The sequence below is a fragment of the Heterodontus francisci genome, chromosome 36 (genome assembly GCF_036365525.1).
Source record: "Heterodontus francisci isolate sHetFra1 chromosome 36, sHetFra1.hap1, whole genome shotgun sequence".
Classification (NCBI taxonomy): Eukaryota; Metazoa; Chordata; class Chondrichthyes; order Heterodontiformes; family Heterodontidae; genus Heterodontus; species Heterodontus francisci.
This window is the reverse complement of record NC_090406.1, coordinates 45479401-45494969: the sequence shown is the minus strand read 5'-3', so window position 1 is coordinate 45494969 and position 15569 is coordinate 45479401. Positions and strand designations below refer to the sequence as shown.

General features: G+C 54.2%; 1 protein-coding gene across 3 annotated transcripts in view; it reads right to left on the bottom strand.

The window, feature by feature from the left end:
- palm1a (paralemmin 1a) overlaps window positions 1-15569 on the bottom strand; it is a 452107-nt gene that overhangs the window by 22445 nt on the left and 414093 nt on the right. For all 3 annotated transcript variants that reach the window (XM_068016618.1, XM_068016619.1, XM_068016617.1), the window contains 2 exons: window positions 2913-3003; window positions 9-30 (listed from right to left, as the gene is read on the bottom strand). In XM_068016618.1, coding sequence (XP_067872719.1) covers window positions 9-30; window positions 2913-3003 — 113 coding nt within the window. The remainder of the gene's footprint in view (window positions 1-8; window positions 31-2912; window positions 3004-15569) is intronic.

Sequence of the window (15569 nt, the reverse complement as noted above, 5' to 3'; positions counted from 1 at the left end):
ATACTCACCACTGCCTTTGCTCGGAGAGACCTGTGAGAAACGCAATGAGAGAATATTAATGTTCATCTGAGATTAAATCATTTCTATTTGATAGCAATATGATTGGCACTGTTCTCATAGGATTATCTGATTAGCTTCCATACCATATTCAAACCCATGTTATTTTAATGTAGACATTAACCCTCAAGTGGCATCGTGACTCATTATCAGTCATTGCCAAGGCTGGAGTAAAGGGGACAAGTGGACAGAGAGAAATGAAGGGTTAGGACCAAAGGTGGGAAGCTGGAGACAAGTCCTGGAGCAACTCTGGCCTCCTGTCCGAAGGCAGCTGAGGTGAAGGTGGTGATGGTTTTTGTGGTTGCCCTCTGTGCCAGTCTATGGTACCATTTCTATAGGTCAGCATTGAATTGTGCCCTGCCAGGAGATGGAGGCCAATATCAAGGCATGGCTCCTCATTACTGTCCCTGCCTGGGCCAACCAAAATATTGAGGACAGGTTGAATGAACTTAGTTTGAACTCTCCTGAGTATAGAAGATCATGGGGTGATCTAATTGCAGTGTTTAAGCAGATTGAAGGAGTTAAGGGTGATTTTGGGCATCAGTTCTTCACACAAAGGGTTGTAGAATTCTGGAACTCTCTCCCCAAAAAGCTGGTGAGAGTGGGTCAATTGAAAATTTCAAAACTGAGATTGATGGATTTTTGTTATGGAACCAAAGCGAGGAAATGGAGTTGAGAAACGATCTAATCAAATGGCAGAACAGCCTTGAGGGGCTGAATGGCCTCCTCATGTTCCTATGTTCCCTCACTTGGATGGCAGCTGTAAGAGACCTTGTGTGGAATGTTAGTGCCCTGCAACTGTCCAAGACCTGGGGAGGGCAGTGCCCTGCACCTATCTGCAGAGGGCAGTGCCTTGTAAATGGCTAGGTAGGTGAGCCAGTGCCTGGATAAAGGGCTGGTGACATCTGGCAGAGGCTGTCAAACAGACAATAGTGACTCTCGATTAGCTTAGGATGCCTTCTTTCAAGCAGTGCCACTCTATACGTGAAATACTACAGCTGATTTTTCTAACCATTGGCCTCTGTGGTACCCTCAGTCTCCAGTGTCAAAGGTCAGGAAAAAGGGGTGGAGTCTTAGGTCACTAGGTCTCTACCCTTCATGTCACAGATGGAATCTGGGTCCCTCCTGGGGTGGGAGAAGAGGAGTTGTGGGGGGTTGGTGGTAGGTGGGGGTCAGGTTATGAAACTTGGGCCTGTGTCAGTAGGTGGTGGCCTAGTGGAGGCATTTAAATGAAGCTGGATCTTGTCCATTCTCCAGTGTGAGCAGTATGCATTCCACTGGCACACTAACGCCTGTCCACAATCTTATTGGAAGATCTTTGGGGGGGTAGTGGGGGAATCCCAGAGGAAGGCCAAAGACTGCAAGGTGGAGACTTTTTAGCACTTCATACCCGCACCCACCCCCCTTCCCAGGCCCAATGATTACTGTTCATTCAGAACCTTCTGGCCGACAATCTCCATCAACACAGTGATGCGGCACAGTGGCGCAGTGGTTAGCACCGCAGCCTCACAGCTCCAGGGACCCGGGTTCGATTCTGGGTACAGCCTGTGCGGAGTTTGCAAGTTCTCCCTGTGTCTGCGTGGGTTTTCGCCGGGTGCTCCGGTTTCCTCCCACATTCAAAAGACTTGCAGGTGATAGGTAAATTGGCCGTTGTAAATTGCCCCTAGTGTAGGGAGGTGATAGGGAATATGGGATTACTGTAGGGTTAGTATAAATGGGTGGTTGTTGGTCGGCACAGACTCGGTGGGCCGAAGGGCCTGTTCCAGTGCTGTATCTCTAAATAAAAAATAAATAAACAACTGGAAGGTTACAATGTCCTGAGGCCTGGCAATGTTGTCATGGGGCTGAGAGTTCTCCATCTCTGTCTCACTTTCCTGCCCCTTCTACTGGTGCTAGGCCTGGGATAGGAATATATATAGTTTGGATGTACTACTCCTGTCCAGAACTAGGAAAGTGGATGAAGGGTGGTGAGGAAAATGGAAGGTAAATCTGTCCTTCTCAATTCTGAGGAAGCATCCAACAGTATGGCTGGTTGGGTATTTGTGTATTGTCGTGGTGCCATTGTGTCTTATGTTGCAACTTCCTTTGGGAAGAATAACCTCTGAATGCTTTAATTGCCACAAAGTGAGACACTTTCATCTCTGTTTACAAGTATATGGGTACCTGCAGATTGGCACCAAGCATCTATCACACAGTCTGGCATTTCTCAGTGGACCCTCCTCATTTTCCATACATGTCAGACAAGAGAATTCCCATTGGAAACCCATTGGCGCCAAGTAATCGTACTTGGGGAAAATAATTTTTTTTACAGCAAAGGCTCATGAGAATGTAAGTGATAGCAGTTTAAAAATAAAAGAAAAGGTTTAAGAATTGACTAAAATATACTTAACCTCATATTATAGAGACCTGTTCATAACCTCAGGGTCCTTACCATCACCGAATATCCCTGGCTTCCCATTTCCCATGGATGCCCTGCTCACCAGGACAATAGGAGTTTATGTGAAGAACATAACTTCCCCCAAAATGATCATTTAAGTGAAGCATTGGTTTCCAGTGGGTTTGGACTTCCTTTTATTCGCTCCTCTCAGTCACCCATTTCAAACAGAGAAGTAGAGGGTCAGCAGGAAGCCCAGGCCTAAGTGTGGGTGGGCTACGGGCTATTTGGCTGGGGCTGCACCACCATGGAGCCTAATCCCGAGCACAGCATTCCCAATCTAACCAGATAGCTCTATTTCTAGGTCAAGAAAAAAATTGCCGCTGTCCATAGCATCAATTACTCTGATGAATGCAGCATCCGCTACTTTCCCATTAATACAGTCACTCTCTCACTGCTGAATCTTCACTTTTGTACACACCTTCTCCTCATCTTTCAGCTTCTCCTCAATGCTGTTTTCTTTCGAGATGGCAATGTCTCCATTTTCAAGCGATTCAAGCTCCCTCTCAAGCCTGAAAGAGATTAGTAAACATTCAATAACAGAGAGATTAATGTACATCGATACCCCAGAAGCAAAGCAATTAAGACACAAACCCATTACAGGGCCCCTGTGGCTGTGGGTTACCTGTTTAATTGGTTTGATGAATTGGAGACAGAAAATCCTCACTAATACCTTATAATATATTCATTCTCCTGACATCAGGCTCAATTCCAGTTGATTGCATTTTTCTCTCTTTTTTTCTACACTTTCAAAACAATACGCAATAAAAATGGCAACTGACTACGCGCAAACGACCTGTGAAAGGAGTAAAATCCCAACGTCAATCCTCCCATTCACTACAGCACAGCTATATTCATCCTTCAACAGTAAAGCATTTCATTGACCATTTATCACATTGCTGTTGGTAGCAACTTGCCATGTGTAAATTGGTTGCAGCATTTCCTACATGACCAAAGTGACTTCAAAAGTACTTCATTGACTGTAAATTGCTTTGTGACATCCTGAGATCATAAAAGATGCTGAAGAATTTTCTATCTGTGCAGTCAATGTCCGCTGGTGTAAGTGGAGTTCAAGAGAACAGAGAAGTGATTTTGGCTTAGATAGTAGAGGCATAAGTGTCAACTCAACGATAAACCCCAATTTTGGTGAAACAGAATTGGTTTTTGAGACCCCAACAGAATTCAACCATTTCTAAACTTCTGAGTGTATGGATAGATTGTTAGATCAGTAATACACTGAAGGTACCAAATTAGTTTATTTAGCAAGTTATTGCAGGAGGGCATTGACTGTGCAGATAGAAACAAAGCTGCATTTATATAGCGATTTTTCACATCCTTTTGATGTCGCAAAGTGTTGCACAGCCAGTGAAGTACTTTTTGAAGTGTAGTCACCATTGTAATGTAGGAAATGCAACAGCCTATTTTTGCACAGCGAGCTCCCACAAACAGGAATGAGTTAATGGCCAATTACATGTATTATTATTGAGGAAAAAATATTGGCTGGGACAATTCTTTCTCAAATATTGTTGTGGGTCTTTTGCATCCTGAGGGAGGAGGCTTGATATGTTGACTCACCTCTGACAGTGCAGCACTCCTTCAGTACAGCATAGGAGTGTCAGCCTAAATTTTGTGCTCAGATCTCCAGAGTGGGAGTTGAAGTCATGACGGACTGACTCAGAGGCGAGAGGGCTACCACAGTGTTGTAAACTTTTATGGCAGAGGAATTTAATTTACCTTCACTTTTGAGCATAAAATGGTCACTGGGCCTACAAATTCCAGGCCTGATTTGTCCTGCAAGGGAGCCAGTCATGATATTATAAGAGGGTGTCTTTTAGGTGTTCAGGGTGCCCACTTGAAACAGATATTGGATGCTTTACATATGCAAATTGGGGTGCTAACATCAGTCTGGAACCTGGTGCAATATGCAGTTAGAAATGGCCAGACTTGCGCCATGTAAGCTCCACCTAGTTGTACCAGATCGTGAGCGGTTGAAGCAGGGACCATTAAAGGCACGGCTGGAGGTCAATCAAGAAATGGCCACACCGCATTTTAGAAGCTACTTTTGTGTGGAGCCAGGAGAACCTTCTTGTAGAGCCACAAAGGAACTGCAGGTCGCACCCCTCCACACCATCGCCCACCCTCCCAGGACCGACCTGTGAGCTGGATAGTAGTGTTATGACCTCAGTGAGATCAGTAACATGAAAAATATGAGATATGAACCCCCAGACCAATTTAAGGAATTATACAACAAGATTTCACATTTTAAGACTTTTATTATAACAACTAAACTCAAACAAATTCCCATCAACTAAATAGTATTTTGTAAGTAGCTGATACCCCAAATTACAGAGAAAGGTGTTTTCTATACTTATTAAAATACTTGAAAACCTCACACCACCCTTATATGTTACAAAATCCTTTTTGATGGTGAAATCCTTTGTGGTTAAAAGTCCCAAACTGCTCCCAGTTACAATGGGTTGGATCTCCCAGACCTTTTCAAAAATCAATGTCCTCTACCCTCACTTCTCCAAGCACTTTCGACCTGATGTCTGTGAACAAGGTGATTCTTTGTGATCTTGCTGGTTTTCGACGTCTTCGCAAGCTTCAACCTTCAAAACAGGTTCAAGTCATTGCAGCCTTTTGCTGTATCAGGTTTCCAGAAGCAGGTGTCTCCTCTCTATCTCTTGAGGCTGCAACCGCTGGGTTCTTTCTCTTACATCCTGCCTTGAGGCCGCAGCCACTGGTTTCCTCTCTGTCTGCCCTAAGAAAATCTGTTAAATTTATCTGGACTCAAAAGTCAATCGCTTATTGTCCTGTTCCAATATGCAAAGTCCAGATGTCTGGTTTCACAGAGCCACCTGGGCCTTCTATTGTTCCCAGGTGTTAACAGCTGCTTGGTACATTTGCATCTTCAGAATCACTGACTCCTTTGTTTACGACCCAAATGTCTGGGAGGGCGAAACCCTTTGTTCGTCACGTATTATCCCGGCAGTCTCTATTTTTTCAAAAAAAGTCTTTGATCTGTCTTGTCCTTTAGCAGAGTGAATGTGAGGTCATCTGACCTTCTGGACTCCATCTTAAACTTTTAAAAATCACAATTTTTAAAACTTAATCATGTTACAAAGTTCAGCGTCCATAACAGTAGGAGCAAACCGGAAATCAGCTCCAGCCAGGGAGCTGCGTCCATCTCCATTGGACATCCGAATAAGGCCTGAAGCCAAATCTGGCTGCGGACTCTCCTTGACATCATTGGGCATGCATTCGGGTTGTGCCAACCATATGTCTCTGGAAAGCAGCGGGGGTTGAATATCCCTCCATCATGATTCTATCAACTGCCTAGTTTCCTCTCAAGAAATCTGGAAGGTTTGAAATCGGGAATACAAGCACAGGGATAGCAAATGCTCCTTCAGGACTTCACTCATTCTCAGCAATAATAAATTTCAGTGTAACATGTACGTAGCCGTGTAATGATAGAGGAGTGCCTGCTGAGCATGACTGAACAAATTCATTCCCTTGCAGTGAGGAACCGAGCAACCTGAACAGATGAAAGAATATTTAATCTGAGGTGCATGAGTATAATTTGCATTCATGGTGTCATCTCTCTCAGACCTCCAGGTTCTAGCATAAGGCTCGCTGCTACTTCTGTCAAATCTGTGGGTACAGCATGATCCCCGTAATACAGTGTCAACACTGTCAAATATCTGAGGGTGCTAACCCAACTATCAATATCGTGGGTTATGGCTGCCACTGTCATTTTTGCTACCTGCTGTCTGTAGTTTAATAACATGCAAATATGTATCAATAAGTAATGCTGACCTTTGCAGTCCCTGTCACTGCTAGGACCATAAAGTTGAAAGAATGAGTCACTCCGCCAATTGAGCCAGTGCCATCATTCATTCACATTCCCTGCCTCTCCCCCACCCACCCTCAGCACCGACCCCCCCAACCCCCTCGATTCCCACCCCCAGCCCTGGCACAAAACCCTCGTCCCTTTATTTCTCACCAGAAAATTCTGAATCACATTTTTTGGGTTATCTATCTATTCATAAACATCCAAAGGAAACTGTGACTCTCCATATAACATAAAACTTCCCCCTCTTTAACCCGAGGAAGCACCACCCCGATCTCCGGATGGGAAAAACATTTCACTTGATTTTTCTTGGTGGGGAGAGCTGAGTGGTACAACACTTACACAAATCATTGGCTTTCAATTAATTAGATTTTACATTTCCCAAATGGCATGGAGATATCGCTGAAATGTAAATCAGCTGCCTCTTCTTGTGTGAACACTTCATCTTGCCACCTCACACCATGTCTCACACTGTAAAACAAAGCCATGGGGACTCTTTACAGACCGGAGTGGACTTGGCAGAAATCAGTGAGAGCTCATTTGGAAGTCAAAAAGAGTAACCAGGGTAACTGTACATTTTTGAAAATGTTCCCCACTGAGACTGCTTCCAATAACCCATTGTACAACCTGCAAAGATAAAGGACAGGAAAGGGATTGCATTTATATAGCGCCTTTCACAAACTCACAACAGTTTTTTACAGCTGATGAGGGATTTTTGCAATGAAGTCACTGTTGTAATGTGGCAGTCAATTTAAGCCCATCAAGCTTCCACAAACAACAATATGATAAATGACGAGATTGGTTGAGGGATAAATATTCGCCAGGACACAGTGGAGAACTCAAATAGTGACATGGGATCTTCTACAACACTTTATCAGAAGACGGTACCTCCAACAGTGCAGCACTCCTTTAGAACGGCCCTGGGGAATTCCTACCTGGATCATGTGCTCAAATCTCTGAAGTGGGAAATTGAACTCACAACCTTCAGATTCAGGGACAAGAGTGCTACCACTGAGACACAACTGACAAAATGGCTGTACCAGTCTCACTGGGCACTCACGCTAGTTCATCGATTATAAAACTGTGCTCTAATTTCTATGTTGTGAGTGTGTGCGCGTGTGTGTGTCTGTGTCTGTGTGTGTGTGAGGTTGCCAACCCTCTGGGAATGCCCAGGACTCCCCAGGAATTGGAAATTAATCTCCAGGACACTACTGTGAGCAAAGCCCAAGACAAAAGTCATAGGAGCATTAAAGATCTGTGGACTTCTTACATTTTCTTGAAACACTTAAGTTTATTAGTTGGAAAAACATTGGAGATGGGCAAAAACATTTTTTGAATGCGAGTCAAGAATCATCCAATCGGGTAATAAAGGGTCTTCACCTACCAATTGGCCATGAGAAGGAGGGGTCCATGTGGATGGATGTGTTAGTGACCAATGGCAGGAGTCTAGGGCTGGGCTGTTGGATACAGGCAGCCATATGGTCAACCTCCAGGAATACATTCAACCAGATACAACCTAAGTAAGTGTGTCAATGGGAATGTGAGTGTATGTCGGGGGGAATGGGAGTTGGTATCTGGGGGTGGGTGTTAGTATCTGGGGGTGGGTGTTGGGGTCTGGGGGGGAGGGATTTGGTGTCTGGGGAGAGGGTGTTTTGTCTGGGGAGAGGGTGTTGGTGTCTGGGGGGAGGGTGTTGATGTCTGGGGGGGAGGGTGTTGGTGTCTGGGGAAAGGGTGTTTTGTCTGGGGGGGAGGGTGTTGATGTCTGGGGGGGAGGGTGTTGGTGTCTGGGGGGGAGGGTGTTGATGTCTGGGGAGAGGGTGTTGGTGTCTGGGGAGAGGGTGCTGGTGTCTGGGGGGGAGGGTGTTGGTGTCTGGGGAGAGGGTGTTTTGTCTGGGGAGAGGGTGTTGGTGTCTGGGGAGAGGGTGTTTTGTCTGGGGGGAGGGTGTTGGTGTCTGGGGAGAGGGTGTTGGTGTCTGGGGAGAGGGTGCTGGTGGCTGGGGGGAGGGTGTTGGTGTCTGGGGAGAGGGTGCTGGTGGCTGGGTGGAGGGTGTTGGTGTCTGGGGTGGAGGGTGTTGGTGTCTGGGGGGGAGGGTGTTGGTGTCTGGGGAGAGGGTGTTGGTGTCTGGGGAGAGGGTGCTGGTGTCTGGGGAGAGGGTGTTGGTGTCTGGGGTGGAGGGTGTTGGTGTCTGGGGGGGAGAGTGCTGGTGTCTGGGGAGAGGGTGTTGGTGTCTGGGGAGAGGGTGCTGGTGTCTGGGGAGAGGGTGTTGGTGTCTGGGGTGGAGGGTGTTGTTGTCTGGGGTGAGGGTGTTGGTGTCTGGGGTGGAGGGTGTTGGTGTCTGGGGTGAGGGTGTTGGTGTCTGGGGAGAGGGTGTTGATGTCTGGGTGGGAGGGTGTTGGTGTCTGGGGGTGAGGGTGTTGGTGTCTGGGGGTGAGGGTGTCCGGGGAGAGGGTGTTGATGTCTGGGTGGGAGGGTGTTGGTGTCTGGGGGTGAGGGTGTTGGTGTCTGGGGGGGAGGGTGTTGTTGTCTGGGGGTGAGGGTGTTGGTGTCTGGGGGTGAGGGTGTCCGGGGAGAGGGTGTTGATGACTGGGTGGGAGGGTGTTGGTGTCTGGGGGTGAGGGTGTCTGGGGGAGGGTGTTGGTGTCTGGGGTGAGGGTGTTGGTGTCTGGGGAGAGGGTGTCTGGGGGGAGGGTGTTGGTGTCTGGGGGTGAGGGTGTTGGTGTCTGGGGAGAGGGCGTTGGTGTCTAGGGAGAGGGTGTCTGGGGGGAGGGTGTTGGTGTCTGGGGAGAGGGTGTTGGTGTCTGGGGAGAGGCTGATGGTGTCTGGGGGGGAGGGTGTTGTCTGGGGTTGAGGGTGTTGGTGTCTGGGGGTGAGGGTGTCTGGGGGGAGGGTGTTGGTGTCTGGGGGTGAGGGTGTTGGTGTCTGGGGGGAGGGTGTTGGTGTCTGGGGGTGATGGTGTCTGGAGGGAGGGTGTTGGTGTCTGGGGGGAGGGTGTTGGTGTCTGGGGGTGAGGGTGTTGGTGTCTGGGGGTGAGGGTGTCTGGGGGGAGGGTGCTGATGTCTGGGGGGGAGGGTGTCTGGGGGGAGGGTGTTGGTGTCTGGGGGTGAGGGTGTTGGTGTCTGGGGGGAGGGTGTTGGTGTCTGGGGGGGAGGGTGTCTGGGGGGAGGGTGTTGGTGTCTGGGGGGGAGGGTATTGGTGTCTGAGGGGAGGGTGTTGGTGTCTGGGGGGGAGAGTGTTGGTGTCTGGGGGGAGGGTGTTGGTGTCTGAGGGGAGGGTGTTGGTGTCTGGGGGGAGGGTGTTGGTGTCTGAGGGGAGGGTGTTGGTGTCTGGGGGGGAGGGTGTTGGTGTCTGGGGGGAGGGTGTTGGTGTCTGGGGGGATGGTGATGTCTGAGGGGGAAGGGTGGTGTCTGGGGGGAGGGTGTTGATGTCTGGGGGGGAGGGTGGTGTCTGGGGGGAGGGTGTTGATGTCTGGGGGGAGAGGGTGTTGGTGTCTGGGGTGAGGGTGTTGGTGTCTGGGGGGAGGGTGTTGGTGTCTGGGGGTGAGGGTGTCTGGAGGGGAGGGTGTTGGTGTCTGGGGGTGAGGGTGTCTGTGGGGAGGGTGTTGGTGTCTGGGGGTGAGGGTGTTGGTGTCTGGGGGGAGGGTGTTGGTGTCTGGGGGTGAGGGTGTCTAGGGAGAGGGTGTTGATGTCTGGGGGATGAGGGTGTCTGGGGGGAGGGTGTTGGTGTCTGGGGGGGAGGGTGTCTGGGGGGAGGGTGTTGGTGTCTGGGGGGGAGGGTGTTGGTGTCTGAGGGGAGGGTGTTGGTGTCTGGGGGGGAGAGTGTTGGTGGCTGGGGGGAGGGTGTTGGTGTCTGAGGGGAGGGTGTTGGTGTCTGGGGGGAGGGTGTTGGTGTCTGAGGGGAGGGTGTTGGTGTCTGGGGAGAGGGTGTTGGTGTCTGGGCGGAGGGTGTTGGTGTCTGAGGGGAGGGTGTTGGTGTCTGGGGGGGAGGGTGTTGGTGTATGGGGGGGAGGGTGTTGGTGTCTGGGGGGAGGGTGTTGGTGTCTGGGGGGATGGTGTTGATGTCTCAGGGGGGAGGGAGTGGTGTCTGGGGGGAGGGTGTTGGTGTCTGGGGGTGAGGGTGTCTGGGGAGAGGGTTTTGATGTCTGGGGGGGAGGGTGTCTGGGGGGAGGGTGTTGGTGTCTGGGGGTGAGGGTGTCTAGGGAGAGGGTGATGTCTGTGGGGGAGGGTGTCTGTGGGGAGGGTGTTCGTGTCTGGGGGGAGGGTGGTGTCTGGGGGTGAGGGTGTCTAGGGAGAGGGTGTTGATGTCTGGTGGGGAGGGGGTCTGTGGGGAGGGTGTTGGTGTCTGGGGGGAGGGTGTTGGTGTCTGGGGGGGAGGGTGTTGGTGTCTGAGGGGAGGGTGTTGGTGTCTGGGGGGGGAGGGTGTTGGTGTCTGGGGGGAGGGTGTTGGTGTCTGAGGGGAGGGTGTTGGTGTCTGGGGAGAGGGTGCTGGTGTCTGGGGAGAGGGTGTTGGTGTCTGGGGTGGAGGGTGTTGTTGTCTGGGGTGAGGGTGTTGGTGTCTGGGGTGGAGGGTGTTGGTGTCTGGGGTGAGGGTGTTGGTGTCTGGGGAGAGGGTGTTGATGTCTGGGTGGGAGGGTGTTGGTGTCTGGGGGTGAGGGTGTTGGTGTCTGGGGGTGAGGGTGTCCGGGGAGAGGGTGTTGATGTCTGGGTGGGAGGGTGTTGGTGTCTGGGGGTGAGGGTGTTGGTGTCTGGGGGGGAGGGTGTTGTTGTCTGGGGGTGAGGGTGTTGGTGTCTGGGGGTGAGGGTGTCCGGGGAGAGGGTGTTGATGACTGGGTGGGAGGGTGTTGGTGTCTGGGGGTGAGGGTGTTGGTGTCTGGGGGTGAGGGTGTCTGGGGGAGGGTGTTGGTGTCTGGGGTGAGGGTGTTGGTGTCTGGGGAGAGGGTGTCTGGGGGGAGGGTGTTGGTGTCTGGGGGTGAGGGTGTTGGTGTCTGGGGAGAGGGCGTTGGTGTCTAGGGAGAGGGTGTCTGGGGGGAGGGTGTTGGTGTCTGGGGAGAGGGTGTTGGTGTCTGGGGAGAGGCTGATGGTGTCTGGGGGGGAGGGTGTTGTCTGGGGTTGAGGGTGTTGGTGTCTGGGGGTGAGGGTGTCTGGGGGGAGGGTGTTGGTGTCTGGGGGTGAGGGTGTTGGTGTCTGGGGGGAGGGTGTTGGTGTCTGGGGGTGATGGTGTCTGGAGGGAGGGTGTTGGTGTCTGGGGGGAGGGTGTTGGTGTCTGGGGGTGAGGGTGTTGGTGTCTGGGGGTGAGGGTGTCTGGGGGGAGGGTGCTGATGTCTGGGGGGGAGGGTGTCTGGGGGGAGGGTGTTGGTGTCTGGGGGTGAGGGTGTTGGTGTCTGGGGGGAGGGTGTTGGTGTCTGGGGGGGAGGGTGTCTGGGGGGAGGGTGTTGGTGTCTGGGGGGGAGGGTATTGGTGTCTGAGGGGAGGGTGTTGGTGTCTGGGGGGGAGAGTGTTGGTGTCTGGGGGGAGGGTGTTGGTGTCTGAGGGGAGGGTGTTGGTGTCTGGGGGGAGGGTGTTGGTGTCTGAGGGGAGGGTGTTGGTGTCTGGGGGGGAGGGTGTTGGTGTCTGGGGGGAGGGTGTTGGTGTCTGGGGGATGGTGATGTCTGAGGGGGAAGGGTGGTGTCTGGGGGGAGGGTGTTGATGTCTGGGGGGGAGGGTGGTGTCTGGGGGGAGGGTGTTGATGTCTGGGGGGAGAGGGTGTTGGTGTCTGGGTGAGGGTGTTGGTGTCTGGGGGGAGGGTGTTGGTGTCTGGGGGTGAGGGTGTCTGGAGGGGAGGGTGTTGGTGTCTGGGGGTGAGGGTGTCTGTGGGGAGGGTGTTGGTGTCTGGGGGTGAGGGTGTTGGTGTCTGGGGGGAGGGTGTTGGTGTCTGGGGGGTGAGGGTGTCTAGGGAGAGGGTGTTGATGTCTGGGGGATGAGGGTGTCTGGGGGGAGGGTGTTGGTGTCTGGGGGGGAGGGTGTCTGGGGGGGAGGTGTTGGTGTCTGGGGGGGAGGGTGTTGGTGTCTGAGGGGAGGGTGTTGGTGTCTGGGGGGGAGAGTGTTGGTGGCTGGGGGGAGGGTGTTGGTGTCTGAGGGGAGGGTGTTGGTGTCTGGGGGGAGGGTGTTGGTGTCTGAGGGGAGGGTGTTGGTGTCTGGGGAGAGGGTGTTGGTGTCTGGGGGGAGGGTGTTGGTGTCTGAGGGGAGGGTGTTGGTGTCTGGGGGGGAGGGTGTTGGTGTATGGGGGGGAGGGTGTTGGTGTCTGGGGGGAGGGTGTTGGTGTCTGGGGGGATGGTCTTGATGTCTCAGGGGGGAGGGAGTGGTGTCTGGGGGGAGGGTGTTGGTGTCTGGGGGTGAGGGTGTCTGGGGAGAGGGTTTTGATGTCTGGGGGGGAGGGTGTCTGGGGGGAGGGTGTTGGTGTCTGGGGGTGAGGGTGTCTAGGGAGAGGGTGATGTCTGTGGGGGAGGGTGTCTGTGGGGAGGGTGTTCGTGTCTGGGGGGAGGGTGGTGTCTGGGGGTGAGGATGTCTAGGGAGAGGGTGTTGATGTCTGGTGGGGAGGGGGTCTGTGGGGAGGGTGTTGGTGTCTGGGGGGAGGGTGTTGGTGTCTGGGGGGGAGGGTGTTGGTGTCTGAGGGGAGGGTGTTGGTGTCTGGGGGGGGAGGGTGTTGGTGTCTGGGGGGAGGGTGTTGGTGTCTGAGGGGAGGGTGTTGGTGTCTGGGGGGAGGGTGTTGGTGTCTGAGGGGAGGGTGTTGGTGTCTGGGGAGAGGGTGTTGGTGTCTGGGGGGGAGGGTGTTGGTGTCTGGGGAAAGGGTGTTTTGTCTGGGGGGGAGGGTGTTGATGTCTGGGGGGGAGGGTGTTGGTGTCTGGGGGGGAGGGTGTTTTGTCTGGGGAGAGGGTGTTGGTGTCTGGGGAGAGGGTGCTGGTGTCTGGGGGGGAGGGTGTTGGTGTCTGGGGAGAGGGTGTTTTGTCTGGGGAGAGGGTGTTGGTGTCTGGGGAGAGGGTGTTTTGTCTGGGGGGAGGGTGTTGGTGTCTGGGGAGAGGGTGTTGGTGTCTGGGGAGAGGGTGCTGGTGGCTGGGGGGAGGGTGTTGGTGTCTGGGGAGAGGGTGCTGGTGGCTGGGTGGAGGGTGTTGGTGTCTGGGGTGGAGGGTGTTGGTGTCTGGGGGGGAGGGTGTTGGTGTCTGGGGAGAGGGTGTTGGTGTCTGGGGAGAGGGTGCTGGTGTCTGGGGAGAGGGTGTTGGTGTCTGGGGTGGAGGGTGTTGGTGTCTGGGGGGGAGAGTGCTGGTGTCTGGGGAGAGGGTGTTGGTGTCTGGGGAGAGGGTGCTGGTGTCTGGGGAGAGGGTGTTGGTGTCTGGGGTGGAGGGTGTTGTTGTCTGGGGTGAGGGTGTTGGTGTCTGGGGTGGAGGGTGTTGGTGTCTGGGGTGAGGGTGTTGGTGTCTGGGGAGAGGGTGTTGATGTCTGGGTGGGAGGGTGTTGGTGTCTGGGGGTGAGGGTGTTGGTGTCTGGGGGTGAGGGTGTCCGGGGAGAGGGTGTTGATGTCTGGGTGGGAGGGTGTTGGTGTCTGGGGGTGAGGGTGTTGGTGTCTGGGGGGGAGGGTGTTGTTGTCTGGGGGTGAGGGTGTTGGTGTCTGGGGGTGAGGGTGTCCGGGGAGAGGGTGTTGATGACTGGGTGGGAGGGTGTTGGTGTCTGGGGGTGAGGGTGTTGGTGTCTGGGGGTGAGGGTGTCTGGGGGAGGGTGTTGGTGTCTGGGGTGAGGGTGTTGGTGTCTGGGGAGAGGGTGTCTGGGGGGAGGGTGTTGGTGTCTGGGGGTGAGGGTGTTGGTGTCTGGGGAGAGGGCGTTGGTGTCTAGGGAGAGGGTGTCTGGGGGGAGGGTGTTGGTGTCTGGGGAGAGGGTGTTGGTGTCTGGGGAGAGGCTGATGGTGTCTGGGGGGGAGGGTGTTGTCTGGGGTTGAGGGTGTTGGTGTCTGGGGGTGAGGGTGTCTGGGGGGAGGGTGTTGGTGTCTGGGGGTGAGGGTGTTGGTGTCTGGGGGGAGGGTGTTGGTGTCTGGGGGTGATGGTGTCTGGAGGGAGGGTGTTGGTGTCTGGGGGGAGGGTGTTGGTGTCTGGGGGTGAGGGTGTTGGTGTCTGGGGGTGAGGGTGTCTGGGGGGAGGGTGCTGATGTCTGGGGGGGAGGGTGTCTGGGGGGAGGGTGTTGGTATCAGGGGGTGAGGGTGTTGGTGTCTGGGGGGAGGGTGTTGGTGTCTGGGGGGGAGGGTGTCTGGGGGGAGGGTGTTGGTGTCTGGGGGGGAGGGTATTGGTGTCTGAGGGGAGGGTGTTGGTGTCTGGGGGGGAGAGTGTTGGTGTCTGGGGGGAGGGTGTTGGTGTCTGAGGGGAGGGTGTTGGTGTCTGGGGGGAGGGTGTTGGTGTCTGAGGGGAGGGTGTTGGTGTCTGGGGGGGAGGGTGTTGGTGTCTGGGGGGAGGGTGTTGGTGTCTGGGGGGATGGTGATGTCTGAGGGGGAAGGGTGGTGTCTGGGGGGAGGGTGTTGATGTCTGGGGGGGAGGGTGGTGTCTGGGGGGTGGGTGTTGATGTCTGGGGGGAGAGGGTGTTGGTGTCTGGGGTGAGGGTGTTGGTGTCTGGGGGGAGGGTGTTGGTGTCTGGGGGTGAGGGTGTCTGGAGGGGAGGGTGTTGGTGTCTGGGGGTGAGGGTGTCTGTGGGGAGGGTGTTGGTGTCTGGGGGTGAGGGTGTTGGTGTCTGGGGGGAGGGTGTTGGTGTCTGGGGGTGAGGGTGTCTAGGGAGAGGGTGTTGATGTCTGGGGGATGAGGGTGTCTGGGGGGAGGGTGTTGGTGTCTGGGGGGGAGGGTGTCTGGGGGGAGGGTGTTGGTGTCTGGGGGGGAGGGTGTTGGTGTCTGAGGGGAGGGTGTTGGTGTCTGGGGGGGAGAGTGTTGGTGGCTGGGGGGAGGGTGTTGGTGTCTGAGGGGAGGGTGTTGGTGTCTGGGGGGAGGGTGTTGGTGTCTGAGGGGAGGGTGTTGGTGTCTGGGGAGAGGGTGTTGGTGTCTGGGGGGAGGGTGTTGGTGTCTGAGGGGAGGGTGTTGGTGTCTGGGGGGGAGGGTGTTGGTGTATGGGGGGGAGGGTGTTGGTGTCTGGGGGGAGGGTGTTGGTGTCTGGGGTGATGGTGTTGATGTCTCAGGGGGGAGGGAGTGGTGTCTGGGGGGAGGGTGTTGGTGTCTGGGGGTGAGG